We start from the raw sequence: 17,751 nt of genomic DNA on the forward strand, positions 1-17,751 counted from the left end.
CTATTATTTCATTATTGTTTTAAATTATTATTTATATTTATGTATTATATTATAATTTATGATTTTAATATAATAAATAAATATAAATAATGTTAATAATGGTTCTAAATGCTGCTGTTTACTTTACAGGGTTGATTACATTTGTTTATTACTGTGCTGTTGGTTTTTAATGCACATAAAATATTTTAGGACACTATTTGTTTCAGAATATTTTTTTCTTCATTTCCCTTCTCTAAAAACTGGTGCGTCTTATGGTCCAGTGCGTCTTATGGTCCGAAAAATACGGTACTTACTTGCCTGATCAATGTATTCATCTGTCATAAAAATGCTGAGCTGTGCATGCCAGATGCAGGAATACCTGGGAAAAAAACAAGTTTCCCCTGCGGCTGCCGGGACTGAGTTAAATTCTATGTGCCTGCATAGGGGTTATGTCATCCCAGCCTGGCTAATTAAAATGGTCAAAGATTCAACCCTAGGAATAAGATCAGGTGAAGGTGATAGCATGCGTTCCAAAACGAGGATCAGTGAGTACAATAAAGAAATTGCAATCAGACAGGTAAGGCTATTTTATTGTAAAATAATATTCCCCTCCTATTGTGTGTAAATTCCCCTACCTACCAGATTGTAAGCTCTTTGTGGAAGGGTCTTCTCCTCCTGTATCACTGTATGTATTAGTCTGTCATTTGCAACCCCTATTTAATGTACAGCGCTGCGTAATATGTTGGCGCTATATAAATCCTGTTTAATGATAATAATAATAATAATAAATTAATCACATGTATTTTCTGCAATTCCGGATTAGGATCCGCTTTAATAAATGTCTCGAATTTTCTCCAACCTCCACCAAAATCTTTTTATCATATTAGAAACTGGCCTGGCAATCCACATCCAAAACCTTCTTACCTATTTCCCAGTTCCCAAACCTAAACAATCACCTTGCTAATTGATATAATACACGTGACATACCGGTGTTCAGACATTTCATTATCATCAATTTTTATTATCATGTATTTATATAGTGTCAACATATTCCACAGCACTTTCAGTGAATACTGTTTAGGTCAGCAACACCACTGGCCATGTGTTAAAGGTTTATCCACCATAGGCTTGACCCAACTTCAACACCCATGAAAAGTTTCTGGTTAGTTTGTTGTATTACTTTGTGTTAACTATAACAGTATTAAAGAGTAATAACATCTAACAAACCAGGATATTTAATTAGCACTGATTTGTGTAGAATATATGCCCAGAGTATTAAGGAGAGGAAACTCTGGAGCAAATCTTCTTCATCTTTTTTCTAGAGAACAAGTAACAGGAATCTTACCGTCACATTCATAAATCATGACTAGTGATAGATGAAAAGGAAATGTAATTCTACATGTGAGAACAGTGTCTTGTGTGCAACGGTTCCAAATCATTAGCAGGCAAAACCTACCGTAGTGTATTTCCCCAGCTGACACAGGGAGGGGAAGGTTTCTTGATGCGCTTTTCTGATTTTCTCTGTCAGGTCATCGAGCTCGGCTGTCATCTCGTAGTTCTCTGTGCACTCCTGTTTCGATGGCTCTTTCTTCTTCTTGTTTCTGTCATTTCTGACTGCTGCAAGAGAGATGAATACACTTCAGACACTGGCTACTAAGCCCAAATGTGTGAGCTGTGTTAACTAATAGCTCACTCTGTGTACTGTGTAATGTAGAGTAGAAAATAGCAGTAACTGGATATAAGGTGTGAGCCCCAACTCTGGTCAACAGTTGTCTATACAAGCATCTGAAATTATACCTCTGGGGTCTACACGTGCTGATATTCTAAACCAGAAACCTAATTATGCTTGGTTAATAAAAATAATATATAGAGCTCTCAGCAGTGTATAGGTAAAAAGAAAACCTTACCATACATTGAGACTAAGGCCCTGATTTATTAAAGCTCTCCAAGGCTGGAGAGAATACACTTTCACCAGTGAAGCTGGGTGATCCAGCAAACTTGGGATGCATCTGGTCCAGGATTCAAAGCATTTGCTAGCAAATAGCAAATAACATAGAAGAAATCCATTCCAGGTTTGCTTCATCACCTAGCTTCACTGGTGAAAGTGTATTTTCTCCAGCCTTGGAAAGCTTTAATAAATAGGCCCTTTGTCTTTAAATACATTTTAAATGCAGATACAGCTTTTTAGGAGTTTTTAAGCATTTATAAAGGCATTTTAAGCCAAGGTTTATGGCAAAAACAGATACAATAGAGGAAAACACCTATAAACACCCAATACCCAACACCCTATAAAACCAAAAAAAGCCCAAATATGGATAAAAACACTTATAAACAACCAACAATGCATGCCTATAACAGACCAATTTCAAGTGGGGAGTTTGAAGCGTGTATAGGGGTTTGATGGGTGTTATAGTACTTTGCAAGTGCTGCAGGATGTGTTTTCTTTCCAGCTCATCAAGACTGTACTTTTGGAATGATCAGAAAATTCAAACATTGGTGCCTATATGCTGGAGTACGGGCCTGTGTAGGTTTAAATTTAGGACTCTACTGTGCCAACTCACTGGTACTGATGCCATGTTAAAGTTGGCACCTACGGAGATCCTAGCAACAGGAATGTTTGACTTACTCATGTTTAAGAAGAAGGGGGAAAATAGGACCAAAAGAGTCTTTTGGTGCTGCTTAGCATGGGAAAGTAAAATACCAGGAATCTGGCTAAATATTTGCCTATTATTTGGATAGGCAACAAATCAGTATTTTTTGTTCATATGTATTTTGGGCAGATTTCCCTTCATTTACCATTCAATGATAAGGAAAAAAAAAAGAGAAAATCTCTCCAAGGTGAGGGAAACAATGTCTTGATGGCATAGGTAATTAGAACCAGATTAGGCTTCAAACTGTCTAGGCTTCATTATGACATTTTTGCCATCCTATCACCTGTATCAGAGAATGTTTCTTCAGGTGAAATTCAGAGGTAAGAGAGATGTAGATCCCACAAATGCTGTTCTATCAAAATAAATACCTCAATCAACCTTTTAAATACAAGTGCAAAGTAAGGCAAGGTAAGGCAAGTAACAAGGATTTGACTGCGTGACCTCTAATTCTCAGCTATGAGAGTCATCATAAAACAAAGTAAATCTATATAGACAGAGTAATGTGTATATTAACCCGAACAATGAACTTTATTTGTTCTTTTCTTAACTGGTAAAGTTACCATTAAAACTGTTTTGTTAGATCTCTTCATACTTTACTCTCTGGGGAACGTTGCACTGAAATCAAGTTCAAGTTCATTTCTGGAAATACAGAACACTGTATGTTATGGAAATGAGGATTCATTTTGTAGTCCTTACGTATTTTCTGTCTTATGGTAATACCATTGATTGCACATAGATACAGTGCAATGGGTGAGCATTGTCACTCCAGGACTAGAAGTGATGGCAGTATCAGAAGTAAACATAAAGAAAAAAAAAAGCCTAGAACAAAAACTAATGCAACCACCAAATCTAACCACTGGTAAGATGCAATATAACAAATGTTGTGCAGACCTTTAGAAGAATAAAGAATTTTGAAACGCAGGGACATCTATAATACTTAAACCATTACATATGCCCCTAGTCATGTTCATTTATTTTTAGGAACAAAACTAGGCAATTGCGCATATGGGCATACTAGTCTTGATTTGTGAACTCTAAAAAAGCAAAATTATGTAGCTACAGTTTGTCAAGATAATATGAAATGCTGGCACCTTACTCACAACAGGATGAAGGTTTTAATGAACGCTGAAGCCACCGTTTAGGTGATTTTAGTTACATTTAATTCTAATTTACTATACATTAATATGACTATCACATTAAGGCTATTGGCTTTTAGGATTAGAGCGCAGCCTTATTAGCCAACTGACAGCTTCTCTGAAACGACTTAGCTCAATAGCTCTCTACAGCTTTTCGAGTACACACATTATTTAGGACAATCTTATGAACTGCTGCCAAGGACTTCCAGATACGAGGAAATGATTCATCAGGGAATCACTTTTCTGCTCGTCTGCTTCTGCTACTACTCTTCTTGTAAATCCTTTTTTTTTTCTAAAACCGAATTTGAAAACCCAAAACTCCCAGTCACATTACAAAACATATATATTTTCATACACACTGTTCAATGCTTCCAGACAAACTGTTACTTATTCCCAAACTGTAATCATCTGTTATTTTACCTCTCAGCATACCTATTTAAATTCCAGCAGTTAATATATTATAACTTAAGTTAGGAATAGTCTTAGTAAAGCTGAACTGCAAGATATCTACTATCTATTTCACATTTCTTCATTTACTCCTAACTTCATACCTCCTGAAAAAGTATTTTGTAAAATCAGTGATGCCATCACTAGATGTTCCAAAGTGCATGGATTCCCAACCAATGGAAAGGGAGGTCAGGGCTTGTCCCTGCCCAACCAAATGGCATTCTACAAGGTGATTTAAAAAATCAAGTAAAACCCATCCTGGTTGGGTTCTACTTTGGGCAAGTATTGGTGTGCACACTTCCTATAAGACATGTGTGACAAGGACCTTTGATGAGTGGGTCAAAAGGTAACATCAGAATATGGAGAATAGCAGGGTCTGATGATCTCAGACACGGTGGTAGATAAGCATTTAACAGTAATGGAAGCAACACCTTCGAGGGCCATGAATTATGGATTTAGATGAGTATTTTTCTTCACAAGGTAAGGAAAACATTATCGGCAACAAAGCTGGACTTTATTGCAGAAACGGACAGACATTGTCACTTCTGCAATAAGTCTGCAATATTTTAACCTGCTGACCGCCATCTTAGCTGTCCAAATTTGCTAAGCTGCCAAAAAGATTGTGATTCCCACAACAGAATAGGGACAGTTGAGTATCCACTGGTCTTAGATCTGCTATAATCCCATTAAGGATGAGGGTAGGGGATGTGAGACCAATGCTAGGATGGTATTGCTCAGAGATGAACTTTACATACTATTAAAAGACCTATAAAGCTAATTAATGGCAAATATGTGCAATACACTGCAAATTTCAGAGACCATAATAATGACCTTGTGAAACCAATTAATGGTGGACATAAATCCTCAACATCACTCTGCTACTATATATATTAACTGACGCTACAAAGAATATTTCTTTAGGATGAAGCCAAAAGGGTTACTTCGTTTATACCAAATTATGTTCCCATACCCATCTATTTCTCTGTTTATGCCAGTCCTTCCAGCTAATCTACTAGCTGTATTCAATGCAAAGGTATTATTCCATATATATTCATATTATAAATGCATATTTTAAAACATGTCATTATGCTGATTCCACTGAATATACCAAAGCAGCGACTACTTAATTATCTTGATTTACTGTACTGTGTTAGATAAGATAAATGTTTATTTTTTGCATAAACTGCCATATTTCAGTTCCCTTTTGCACACTTGCAAATAGTTTTAATAAAAGAGCACGCCAGGGTAAATCTGTTACATTCCTGCTGGCTTCATCAGATTATTGCTGAGATTTGTAAGTAAAAACCATCCATCTGGCCTCACCAGCCTTGCTTTCCGCACACTCAATACTACAGAAAATTAGATTATTCTGATTAAAACAAAAAAGTGAAAAATGCACCAAACATTTCCAAGACTGATAATCCATCACCATTCCTATCCCGACTGTAATAAAAATAAATCAGAAGCCGGCATGTTTGAACCTAATTTTTTAAGCATGACATTTTCCTCTGTGTTTCTTTCTTAAATGTCACCACATTCTATGAGACTGAGTGATTTTGTCCTCGGGGACAGTCAGTCATTTCAGAATCTGTGGCTACAACTCAACAGCCAGGGCTCATTCTGTTCCTCAGACGTCACTTTCATCAAAGGTACGACAGATCATCATCAAAATGTTAATATCAAAAGAAGGCTGTACATATGGCCTATCGAAGGGTCATCAACCCAGGCTAATGAAGTAGTGTAAATCTACTAGATTTTTATCTGCTATCATTATTAAATACAGTTATGTGAAAAAGTAAGTACATCTCATGCAAAATGTTAAGGTTTTTTTTTTTAGCAGATCTGAACAAGCAAACATTAGATCTTCATTTAAACAATGTCTACATTTAAAAGGTAATACATGTGAACAAAAGACACATAATATTTACATGGTGTATTTAAATTAATTTAAATCAATGCAATAAAGTCAAAACAAAAGTATACCTCTAGATTTACCACCACATCTAATCCATGAAATTAGAAATATGGTCATTAATACCAACCTCCAAACCTCCGATATTGAGGGTCTGGTTATCTGATAATAATGTTTGTGATGTCATTATTCCAAGTTCATAAGAGCTTTCTAAGGCCCTGTGAAGAAGGAAAGCTGAGAAGAGTCTAAAGGGAATTAATAAAGTTGTTGAACTATTTAAACTCCTCATTCCAGTCTATTAAAATATTTAAATGGCTGCTAATTTATACAGGACTGGCCAGCTCAGCAAATACAGCGCAAACACTGACTGATGCTAAAAGAAGTTTCCAAGACCCCCAAAGGTATATTATGGGATCTGTAAGCAACTCTTATAAAGGTTGTTGCATATGCATCCACAACAATGGAGAACAGGGACAATCTGGCTTGGGGAGGCAAAGACAACTAAGTGGCCTTTGCACATATAGTAGAAGGTGATTGGTGGTAGTAGATGTTACTAAACATGGGTAGTACTGCATGCAACAAACATGATATGATACAAATTTCTAGTGCCCTCGGTAGTTTTAGGACTCTTTGCTGTCTTCCATAATGTGTCACAGCTTTCTAGTGCCCCTCATACTATGTTGCAGCCTACAAACGCCCACTATCGGGTGCCCTTCCAGCGTGCCAAAAGTGCAACCCAGATAACATAATTTGACGTGTAGATATTACCAACAACAAACAGATATCAGTACCATGTCCTGCTGATAATACCAATGGCAAAAGATACTACCAATAACAGTCTGATATCAGTAACCGGCAGATATTATGAACAACAAGAAGATATTAAATTGACAGACATCTGATGTCAATGATATGCAAATATCAGAAAAATAGGAGGTACCCTAGTGACGGGGAGATTCTAGTAGCAGATGAGTGGTAGGTAGATAGTTGAGATGCAGTATGTGGTAGGTGGTGGCTCATCCCCACTGATCTGGCAGCAAGCCATCATAGGCTGCTTACTACTGGGTTTCAGTATACACAAGCCACCCAGCATGGCTTTCCTGATAACTGTTATTATTATTATTATCTTCTATTTATATAGTACCAACATACTGCAGCATTTTGCAAAGTCCATAGTCATCTCACTAACTGTCCCTCACACAGACCTCATTAGCAGAAAACCAAAAAAAAAGATGGGCAAAAGTCAACTGCATCTCCTGTTCTTCCTGCTGGTTGCTGTGTCTGTGTGTGGGGCATGACTAAGCAGACCACTGCATGCAGTCACCTTCCAAGGACTCAATGACACCAATATTATGTGGACCAGGACCAAAATTTACAAGGGATGAGCCGCTGAGGGGGCAAATGCCTCCATACCTCTTCCCATCCTGTTCCTGATCCAAAATAAGAAACACATACATAAATGAAAAATGCATGGGAAGGGAACCTTTGCAAGCAACTTATACCAACTGTGAAAATGGTGATGGAAAGTATATGATTGCTGCTTCAGGTAATGGACAGCTTGCAGCCAATGAACCTGATTTATTAAAGCTCTCCAAGGCTGGAGAGGATACATTTTCACCAGTGAACCTGGGTCCCCAGCAAACCTGGAATGGGTTTTCTATTTTTTTTTCTATTTAGCAAATGTTTTCAATCCTGGACCAGATCCATTCCAGGATTGCTGGATCGCCCAGCTTTAAAGATTAAAGTGTATCCTCTCCAGCCTTTGAGAGCTTTAATACATCAGGCCCAATGAGTCAACCATAAATTCTGCATTACATTAAAACATGCTTGATGAGAATGTGAGGTGTGTGTCCAAAAGTTAAAATTTAAGTGAAAATGATATCACAGGATTACGGGATTCAAAAACCCTACAATATGGCCATTTCTTATGCAATACCAAACGATTATCAGTTTTTGAAGAAAGCACACATAAGATGGGATTTTCATGGCATCTATTGATTATCAATTTTCAATCAATCAGTTACAAACATGACATTATTTTTTTCCCTTGAAGTTAAAGTGAAAATGGTTGCAATGACGTAAAAAGTACAGCACCTTCAGTTTAATGAACTTTGACTAAAGTTCTAATATTGCCTATTGAAAAATATTTTCAAAAATTAAATAATTTCCATGGGGTGCACAAACTATTTCACATGATTGTAAGAGGAACATAAGTAACCAAACATAAAGTTTCTTAATAATCTGGTGGACCTTATAACCCATGGCTATCTCACTCACTGTGCCTGATTTAATAAAGCTCTCCAAGGCTGGAGAGAATACACTTTTATCAGTGAAGCTGGGTGATCCAGCAAACCTGGAATGGATTTCCTAAAAGTCATTTGCTATTTGTTAGCAAACATTTTCAATCCTGGACCAGATCCTTTTCAGGTTTGCTGGATCACCAAGCTTCACTCATGAAAGTGTATCTTCCCCAGCCTTGGTGAGCTTTAATAAATCAGGCCCACTATGTTTTACAGGGAGAGAGCCTTTAACTTTACACTGCTGACTTTGTGAGCTTTTTGCAAAGACCCAAACACAATATTCCCAACAAAATTGAAAGGGGGTGACAGTTAAGTGTGGAAATGTGTCCCAAGTGCCTAAAAATGAAAACCATTTGTTTTTTTCTCCTGTAAATTAACATTAAAGTATAAGTGGAAAAACAAGTTTTAAAGCAACCTGGGGATAATTTATACGAGATTGAGCTCATTAGCATCAGCGTGTCACAGTTATCATTTCTGATATGTATAGGCTTAATCAAGAAAAAATCCTAAATATCCATATATATATATTTATATACATATATATATATATATATATATATATATTGCAATATTAGTGTGAAAAGTACCAAAATGTATAGCAATCAAACAAAAGTAGTAGTCAGTTTGTATCTGGATTAGTGAGATATTAATGGAGTGGTTGCTACGAATAACATTGGACAATGTTGAAACTAAAGTATAAAAATAACATAAAATCAGATGTATCCCACTTATTACATTTCTGCAGGTGATTTGCATTGTCTCGCCTACACTTGTATGACAGGTTGTCTTTTCTGTTACTTGGCTCTCCTCTAAATTAGCAGAAACAAGATCATGCTATTAAATGGCAAGCCACAGTAGTAATTAGGAGGTCGGCTTAAATGGTGCCTTTTTGTCACTCAAGGTCAAACTGCCTCAAATCCTTTTTTGACCTGGGTCTCATATATATTATTTAGATTACTTTCCACTGCCTTGCAGTTTTGCCAGCACCTTAAGTTTCTGATTAAATCCTTTAAAGTCAAGACATGAATATGATTTAGAGGGCGGGCAATATGGATGTTAGAGTGCAACTTGTTAGTTCCTGAGTTCCTGAGATAAAATGAGACTTTTAACTCACGAAAACTCAGGGAAAGGCTTGCTGGCTTCTGAGGCTTCTATTGAAGTACTTGCAGGGGAATTTCTTCTAGTGAGAGAAGCAGCAGCTCATCACATGGAGTTAACTCCATAAAATAACGTTTTCTACTTGGATTAACTGACCCAGTTTTCTTGGCTCAGAAATGGAAACAAAGGCTGTAACTTGGATGTCAGATGACGTCTGAAATGGAGTAAAGAGGTTGTGTGTTTTGCGTGGCTTTCTAGATAAGAAGCTGTCCTTTTCTATCTGATACCTTCGGGATCCATTCGGGAAAATACATTCAAGGCTGCAAACAGTAGTATGAGATAAACAGCTCAGTATGAAGGTTACAAGAACAATGCAATATTACAATGTACTATATTATTTTAGTTTTTTTGTGGCTGTTAGGCATTTGATGTATAGTCTTCTAGATTATCTATCATTAACCTATTTTACTTTCCTTGTGACATTATCAGTCTGTGCATACTTATGTTTTGAAATTTGGTAAATAGATAGGGGGACATACTGTATAATGCTAGTCCAAAAATTGTAAAAGGAAGCTATGGGTTTAACATGGACTGATCAAATTGAATCAAATTGTATTAATAAAACACATTATCTTAAAGCGTACCTAAACTCAACATTTTTACTTTACATTGAAGGGTAGACAACCCTTCTAAATAAAATAAAAATGTTGTTGTTGAATTCAAGACTGAATGGGAGCGCAAAGCCTCCCGGGATACCTACATCATGCATGCCAGGAGGCTCTGGCTGCTCCTTCTGCACATGCCCTAATCTCGGGCATGCGCAGAAGGGGCATTTTTTCCACCAAGGGGACTAAGATGCTGATTAGGGATGAGCAAGCGAATTTTTAAAACTCGATTTTGCGGCGAGTTTGAACGTTCTTGCTTACTGCATTTGTAAGCGAGAACCGCTGGTGTAAATTCGCCGATCAAGCGAAAATTTTTTATAAAAAAAATATATATATATAAAAAAAATTGCAGGCTGTGCTGATCAATGAATGCAGCGCCAGCTGCATTTATTGATCAGCTTAGTGTGTGATCCCCAGCACTAGAGGTTAAATGGGGACAAGTCTCCCCATTCAGAACCTCTAGTGCTCTCTAATTGGCTGAGGAAAGCCAATCAGAAAGCACTAGAGGTTTTGAATGGGGAGACATGTCCCCATTTAACCCCTAGTGCTGGGGATCTCACACAGGATTCCCAGACTGCATGAAGGAATACAGCCCTAAGAATCCAGTGCGATCCGGGGGCACTAGAGGTTAATTAACCTCTAGTGCCCGGGGATCACAGTGGAACTACAGATGAACTCTCCATGGAGTATCTCCATGGAGAGTTCATCTGCAGTTCAGTTCTTACGGTGACCAGGCTGATAAGTACAGCCCTGTTACTGTGGGAACTTTGCGGTCTCAGCTGATTGGAGGCATGCGTACGGGCTGTACTTATCAGCCCGGTGACCATGGGAACTGAACTGCAAATGAACTCTCAATGGAGAAACTCCATTGTTAATAAACCTCTAGTGCCGGGGATCGCAAACAGGAGGATTCCCAGGGCTGCATGAATGAATGCAGCCCTGAGAATCCTCATGTATGGATTTCCTCGATCTTCCGCTGGTTTCGTGAAATTGGTTTGCTGAAATTTCGCAGACCCATCGGAAGTTCGAAATTTTCGCGTGGCGACGTCACGCGATCTCACACTTGCTCAGTACGAGATCAGGTGACATAGCAAGAAGAAGACGGAAGATAAGACAGAATATGGCGGCGCCCAATGCTTCCTCCTCGCCAGGACAAAGATTAATTCCTTTACTTTTAGTTTAGTTCTGCTTGAAATAGAACTACCGTATTTTTCGGACCATAAGACGCACTTTTTTTCCCCCTAAAGTGGGGGGAAAATCAGGGTGCGTCTTATGGTCCGAATGCATATTTTTTTACTTACCTGTATCCCCGCCGGTCCCCGCAGCCAGTGTCCTCCTCTGTGTTCCTGTGTCCCAGCGTGCGGCACTTGTGCCCGCCCACGAAGGCGGCGCCGATTGTTTTGATGAATGCCGATCGGCGCCGCCTTCATGGGCGGGCACAAGTGCCCCACGCTGGATCTCAGGGAAACACAGAGGAGGAACACAGACAGAGGCAGATAGCAGCCAATGTCTGTGTTCCTCCTCTGTGTTCCCCTGTGTTCCAGCGTGCGGCACTTGTGCCCGCCCACGAAGGCGGCGCCGATTGATTTCATGAATGCCGATCGGCGCCGCCTTCATGGGCGGGCACAAGTGCCTCACGCTGGATCTCAGGGAAACACAGAGGAGGAACACAGACAGAGGCAGATAGCAGCCAATGTCTGTGTTCCTCCTCTGTGTTCCCCTGTGTTCCAGCGTGCGGCACTTGTGCCCGCCCAAGAAGGCAGCGCCGATTGATTTGATGAATGCCGATCGGCGCCGCCTTCATGGGCGGGCACAAGTGCCGCACGCTGGATCTCAGGGGAAATCAAATGAATTTTTTTTTTTCTTGTTTTCCCGTGCGGAAAACCTGGTGCGTCTTATAGTCCGGAGCGTCTAATGGTCCGAAAAATACGGTACTTTGTTACAAAACCATGTAAACATATTAGTAGCTTCATAATTAATCAAAATTGCTCTGTTTTTAATGCACTCATGCTCAAAAGTCAACAGCAAAGCCCAATTTCTCTAATCATTCCCTGTGTCCACTGACATCTGCAGGGAAGTGGTACATTATGTTCACATAAAGGGTGGTGTCCTGGTACACAGAATGTGAGAGACAGCCTGTTTTTATCCACTATGCTCTGCAAGGGTGGGATTGCTTACATTCAGCAAATCAAGCTATGCTGTAATGCAGAGTGATCGAACCAGAAGTTTTCAGGCACTAATCAAAGAAGCTTCTCATCAAGTTACTGCTGCTCATTGTTGTCCAGTAAGCTGACTAGAGCTTGGCAGAGGAAGTAAGAAGATGCCGCGCTGCTTTATAGTTAAAAAAAAAAAAAAAAATTTGTACATGTGATACACATAGCAATACACGCAGAATTGCAAGAGCATATACTAGGATACTGGGATAGGTATCATAGGAAGATTTCCCCTCACATACTATTTTGGTAATATTATTTTGGATTTTCCTTTTTTTTTAGTTACTATGTTCGCAAGAGAAAGAGTTATTTATTCCAAAATAAATTACTTGTGATGTCTGCATCTTAAAAGCACTGACACTTCAGTAACAAGTTCAAGAAAGAGATACTGTTCAGTGGGAGAAATTGGGTAAAACTAAATAGTGGGAAAATTGCCAGTGGAGATTTTGAGTTAAAGTTAAAGGAATCTCTAAACCTTAGCTTATTACTTAGGTGCATAGCGGTGTTAAGTTCTGTATGTTGCCACGACATAAAACAGGAATAGGCACTTATAGTACAATAAACAAGGGTCTAGGCTTTAATACCTCCGAACAAAAAAAGACATTTATCAAGTGAATGTCTGAGAATTCCTTATCTCTACACTTGTTAAAGGTCATTAATTCAAAGGAATGAAGACAAATAGATAGAATGAAAATCAAGCAAATTCTGAAGCAGAGGTCAACAATGACAGCCTGCATATTTCTCTCAGGAAAGGATTCCTTTAACCTAATCTAGCCATAAAAGCAGAAAGTTGCTCAAAAATAAGCAGAAACAGCTTTCTAATTTACAAACCACAACTGTAACTGTGGAATGATGTATGTGTTGAATTTTTGATGAGAAGATCCCCAGTTATTTGGCTCCATGCAATTCTGTTAGATCCGTATTAAAGTGGAACCAGAATTCCTCTTTTAAGGATACATGATCAGACAGGTCATTATCACAAAAAAAGATAGACAACGTCCCTTCTACAATAATCTCTCCTACCTGCCTGATCTCCAGGTTCCTGGCAAAAAAGCTGAGCTGCTCATGCGTTGCGTGGGCTTTGGTTGTCAGAATACTCGGCATTCCTGGCTTTCTCTGTATGTGCCAGAAAAAATGAATACAGGTTCATGGGAGTTACGTCATCCCAGCCCGACAAATTAAGGCAGATGAAAATTGACCAGAGGTGAAGTGTAGAAAGAAGAAAATGTTAGCTCCTTGCAAGGAAATAGTTCTCTTGTAACCTACATTTAAGTTAAATCCAACAGAAAATCTGAAAAATAAAATTTCAGGAATAACCACACAACCATATTTTCTTTTATCACCTAAATATACAAACTTCATGAATGCATAAAAGTCTCAGTTCACTAAACAATCTAACAATCTGTATGTGCCGCAAGAGTTATTTTTAACAATGACAGCCTATAAGTTCTGCAAATACTGTAACCAACCAAATGGATAGACATCATTATGACAAATAACACATGCATTATAGTGAATTGAGCTTGCTGTCACAAATTGTTACAAAAAATCCAGATACAAACATGATTTGATGCAACTAGTCTTCTACTTATTATTCTGAACTACCAAAGAACTATGTTGGTCTATTCATGTGATCATGGTTCTGGAAAAGAAAACAAAGTATGACATTGTAAATGTATGCCTGTTACATTCACAGACCCTTACACAAATTCTTAGTAAAAGATTGACCTATTCAGACCTTCTTTTTGTCATTTTTCATGTTACTCTGACACTTTTCATTATGGTAGTTTCTCCTGTCTCAAGTCGAGCGTTTACCCTCATTATATTTAAATATATATCCCAAAAAATCCTCATTTTTTGTAAAATCATCAACATTTTACTATAGCATCATTCATGCCCTATTACACTGCACTGATTTTTGATAGCTACTTAAAGTGTCCCATATTTATATTCTCTTGTCACTTTTAATAAAATATTTTGCCATTTCTTTGTGTTACAATATTGAGGCAGATGTCTAGAAGTCACCCAGTATTATCAATTTAAAACTGCCTTGCTGTCATTCTGATACAAAGATAACTTTATAGGCTCAAAAGTAATGTAAGCATTTTTTTTTTACCACCAAAGACACTTATTATTAAGAGTCTATAAATCTGAGATGGAAATCCACCTGACTAGTGTTAGGAGGATCTTTCATTCCTGTACAAACTAAGTTGATGCATGTTACTATTTTTTGCACTCCCACATGTCAACTACCCCGATAGGCATAAGGCCATTTTACATGTTTACATGCAACTGTGTCCTACAATTTTACTAACAGTATACCAAGCTTAGTATGGGCACAATCATGCAAAGTGCCCACTTTATAAATAATTGCATGACATTGCTGGGCTGGAAACCACTGTTAAGTTGACAAACAAATATCCTAGAACTTACAACTCATCTTTCCCCATCACCTTACAAATATAAACAACACAAAAAGAAAACATTAATTAAAGACAAAGTAATTGACATAGCAAAAGACATAGCAATTCATATATTAAACAAGAGATGATAAAAAGATAGTAAAGTAATTAGTGTTCTCAATACTGGCCTTTTATGTTTCCAGCCACTTAATAAAGAAAAGAAGATATGTTATACGGCTAATTAAATAGGGGTCTGTATTAACATTTACTTTTTCATATTTATAAAGCACAAATGAAAGTGGGTCATTCAGTTTGGCTTGCCTATATTTCAAGCCTCCATTTTAACTGTCAATCACAATGCCAACCAGGCTTAAAATCCCTTCAATAATAAATAAAACACACTGAATGTGTGCAATGTATAAAAACTAAGCTCTCGTTCACTTAATCTCAGGATTTGTGTATACCTCCCAAAGTATTGTTCTTTGTTATTTAAACAACTATTGTATATGTGCAAAAACGCAAAGCGTATTATGTATTCAGAATGCTGAGATAGAAATCCTGCACTTAATTAAATGCTTATAACCCTTAGGCATTGCCTCCAGGGTTCCAGTGTGTTAAGTTTTCAATGTCAACTGTAGAATTTCCTTTGTACATGAATAGAAGAACAGGAAAAATAAAATGGTATTTCCAAAATAAAGAAGTTTATATTAAAAAGATCTTATGTGCTTGCAGTTTTCATTGGCATAACTCTGTGAAAGGTTTGCTGCATTGCTTTGGTTCAAATGCTAGATATAAGATCGGTTACAGTGTACACCGGCTATGGGGAAATGTACTCATTTGTGTGACAACAGTGGAAATTAGTGATGCTCTGTTTTATATTCTGAGCAGGAAGAAAATGGGAATTCAAGTTTCCTTTCAGCAAAGAATAGCATAGCTTCAGCGTTGTATAGGTTAACATGTCAATCTGGGAGTTTTACAAATAATGATATATAATATGAAAGTGACAGCTCTAAAGGGGACACCTTGGCAGCTATGAGGCTCTATAAAGAATGCTGAGGTTCAACAGTATGACCTTTAAGCCAGCCATAAGTGTAGCTGCTGCTTGTAAAACTTTTTTTTTAGTCTTAATCTAAAATCCGATGTTGTAAACAAGTGTCAATTATAAGTAATATTTTATTTTGTCATATCTGCATATTCTTGATTATGTTAATAGCTCCCAAAAACAATCAATATTTGATATGGGGGACCACAACTTAGTTGGAGGATTTTGTTTTATTAAAAAAAATGCCAAGGTACGCATCAAAATACAGCTACATTTCCATTACATTTATTGCTGATGGAAATGTTGAATTAAACTTACGGCACAACAATAACTGGTACAATAGAACCTTGAAAACCTACATTTTGTGAGCACTTGAAACCTAAACACATTGGCCCTAATTAAATAAAGTTCTCCAAGGCAGGAGAGAATAAACTTTCAGAAGTGAAGCTGGGTGATCAAGATAACATGGAATGGATTTTTAAAAATCATTTGCTATGTGCTAGCAAATGTTTTGAATCCTGGACCAGATCCATTCCAGGTTTGTAGGATGACCCAGCTTCACTTCTGAAAGTTTATTCTCTCCAGCTTTGGAGAGCTTTCATAAATCAGGGCCAAAGTTTCTGAAATACTTATGTTTGATTTTACTCAAAGCACCGATCTGCATAATTGGCATCCAACAGTAAAAGGCAGAACTTCTGGATAATGGAGGAAGCCAGAGGCATCCATGTTTTGCTGGACATAAAGGCAAAATCAGGTTTATGAGTTATCATTCGTATGAAATATTTTTCTGTACTCTAATGATTGGAATTACCTGGCTTTGAATTTTTTTTTTAACAATTGAAGAGGAAAGGAGAAAAGAAATAAAAGCAAACCAAACAAATGACTGGGCAACAAAGAGTTGTACACAAGGAACACTTTAGTTTTGGCCTTATGATCAGAAAGACATTAAAGAAACTGGGAAGGAGAGATGTACTAAACTTTTTTTTAGCTACCACTGACTTTTAAAAGCGCTGTATAATATGGATAACATAAGCACTTGGTGCTTCCATTCTTTGACAAGCCCTGACATAGAAAAGTTTCTTCATTTTTCACATTTAAATGGATAGATTTCATGAAAGTGTTTAATAATTTCTAGAGAATCTACTGTAATTCCTGGAATAAAGTAGCACAAGAGCGAGTGAGAGTAATGAATGCTTTGCTATGCATTCACAAATTAGAGAGGAATTTACTGAAGGAACAAGATAAAAGATGCCTGTAAGATGCATCTATGTTTGGAGTTAACATCATATTAATAAAGAAAACAACAGCATTATTTTCTTTACCGGTTTATTAATTGCTCAGTGAAATACTTTTGTGAAGCACAACTAGCAGAAAATGAATTCATGGGCTATTAATCTGTCATACATGGTAGTGGAAGAAAGGCTCATTAGATGGGTTGATACAATTACTGCTATTACATAACCATCGTTACAGAACATAGAGCAAATTATGAATAATATCGCTCAATCTATTTTTTCCTGGAAGACTTTGAAAGCCAGCAAGAGAAAGTAGCTTTACAAGGAATAAAAAGAGACCAAGCCATATCAGGTAAATGAGCATATGATTCAAGAAGTTCAGAACAAAGATGGATAAGAGCACTGTATCTCTCATATGAGGCTCAAATACCTAATACTGTAGATTGACCTTCCCTTGTCCGATTTAAAAGGAGATTGGACGTTGATGGCAAACACCCCCTGCACACTAACTATCTTGACAGTATGTTCTGTTTTTATGCGTTAAAATATTTCCTACATTTACACATTGTTGATTTTGTAGAATTACATTTTATTCCATAGTAAGTACCGTATTTTTCGGACCATAAGACGCACTTTTTTTCCCCCTAAAGTGGGGGGAAAATCAGGGTGCG

At 37.5% G+C, this 17,751-nt stretch overlaps 1 protein-coding gene across 3 annotated transcripts in view; it reads right to left on the minus strand.

Moving 5' to 3' along the window:
- The window catches only part of RARB (retinoic acid receptor beta), a 400,124-nt gene that overhangs the window by 45,906 nt on the left and 336,467 nt on the right, over positions 1-17,751 (minus strand). For all 3 annotated transcript variants that reach the window (XM_072412402.1, XM_072412403.1, XM_072412404.1), the window contains one exon: positions 1,436-1,596. In XM_072412402.1, the coding sequence (XP_072268503.1) occupies positions 1,436-1,596 (161 nt within the window). The remainder of the gene's footprint in view (positions 1-1,435; positions 1,597-17,751) is intronic.

Source organism: Pyxicephalus adspersus, chromosome 5 (assembly GCF_032062135.1).
Source record: "Pyxicephalus adspersus chromosome 5, UCB_Pads_2.0, whole genome shotgun sequence".
Taxonomy (NCBI): Eukaryota; Metazoa; Chordata; class Amphibia; order Anura; family Pyxicephalidae; genus Pyxicephalus; species Pyxicephalus adspersus.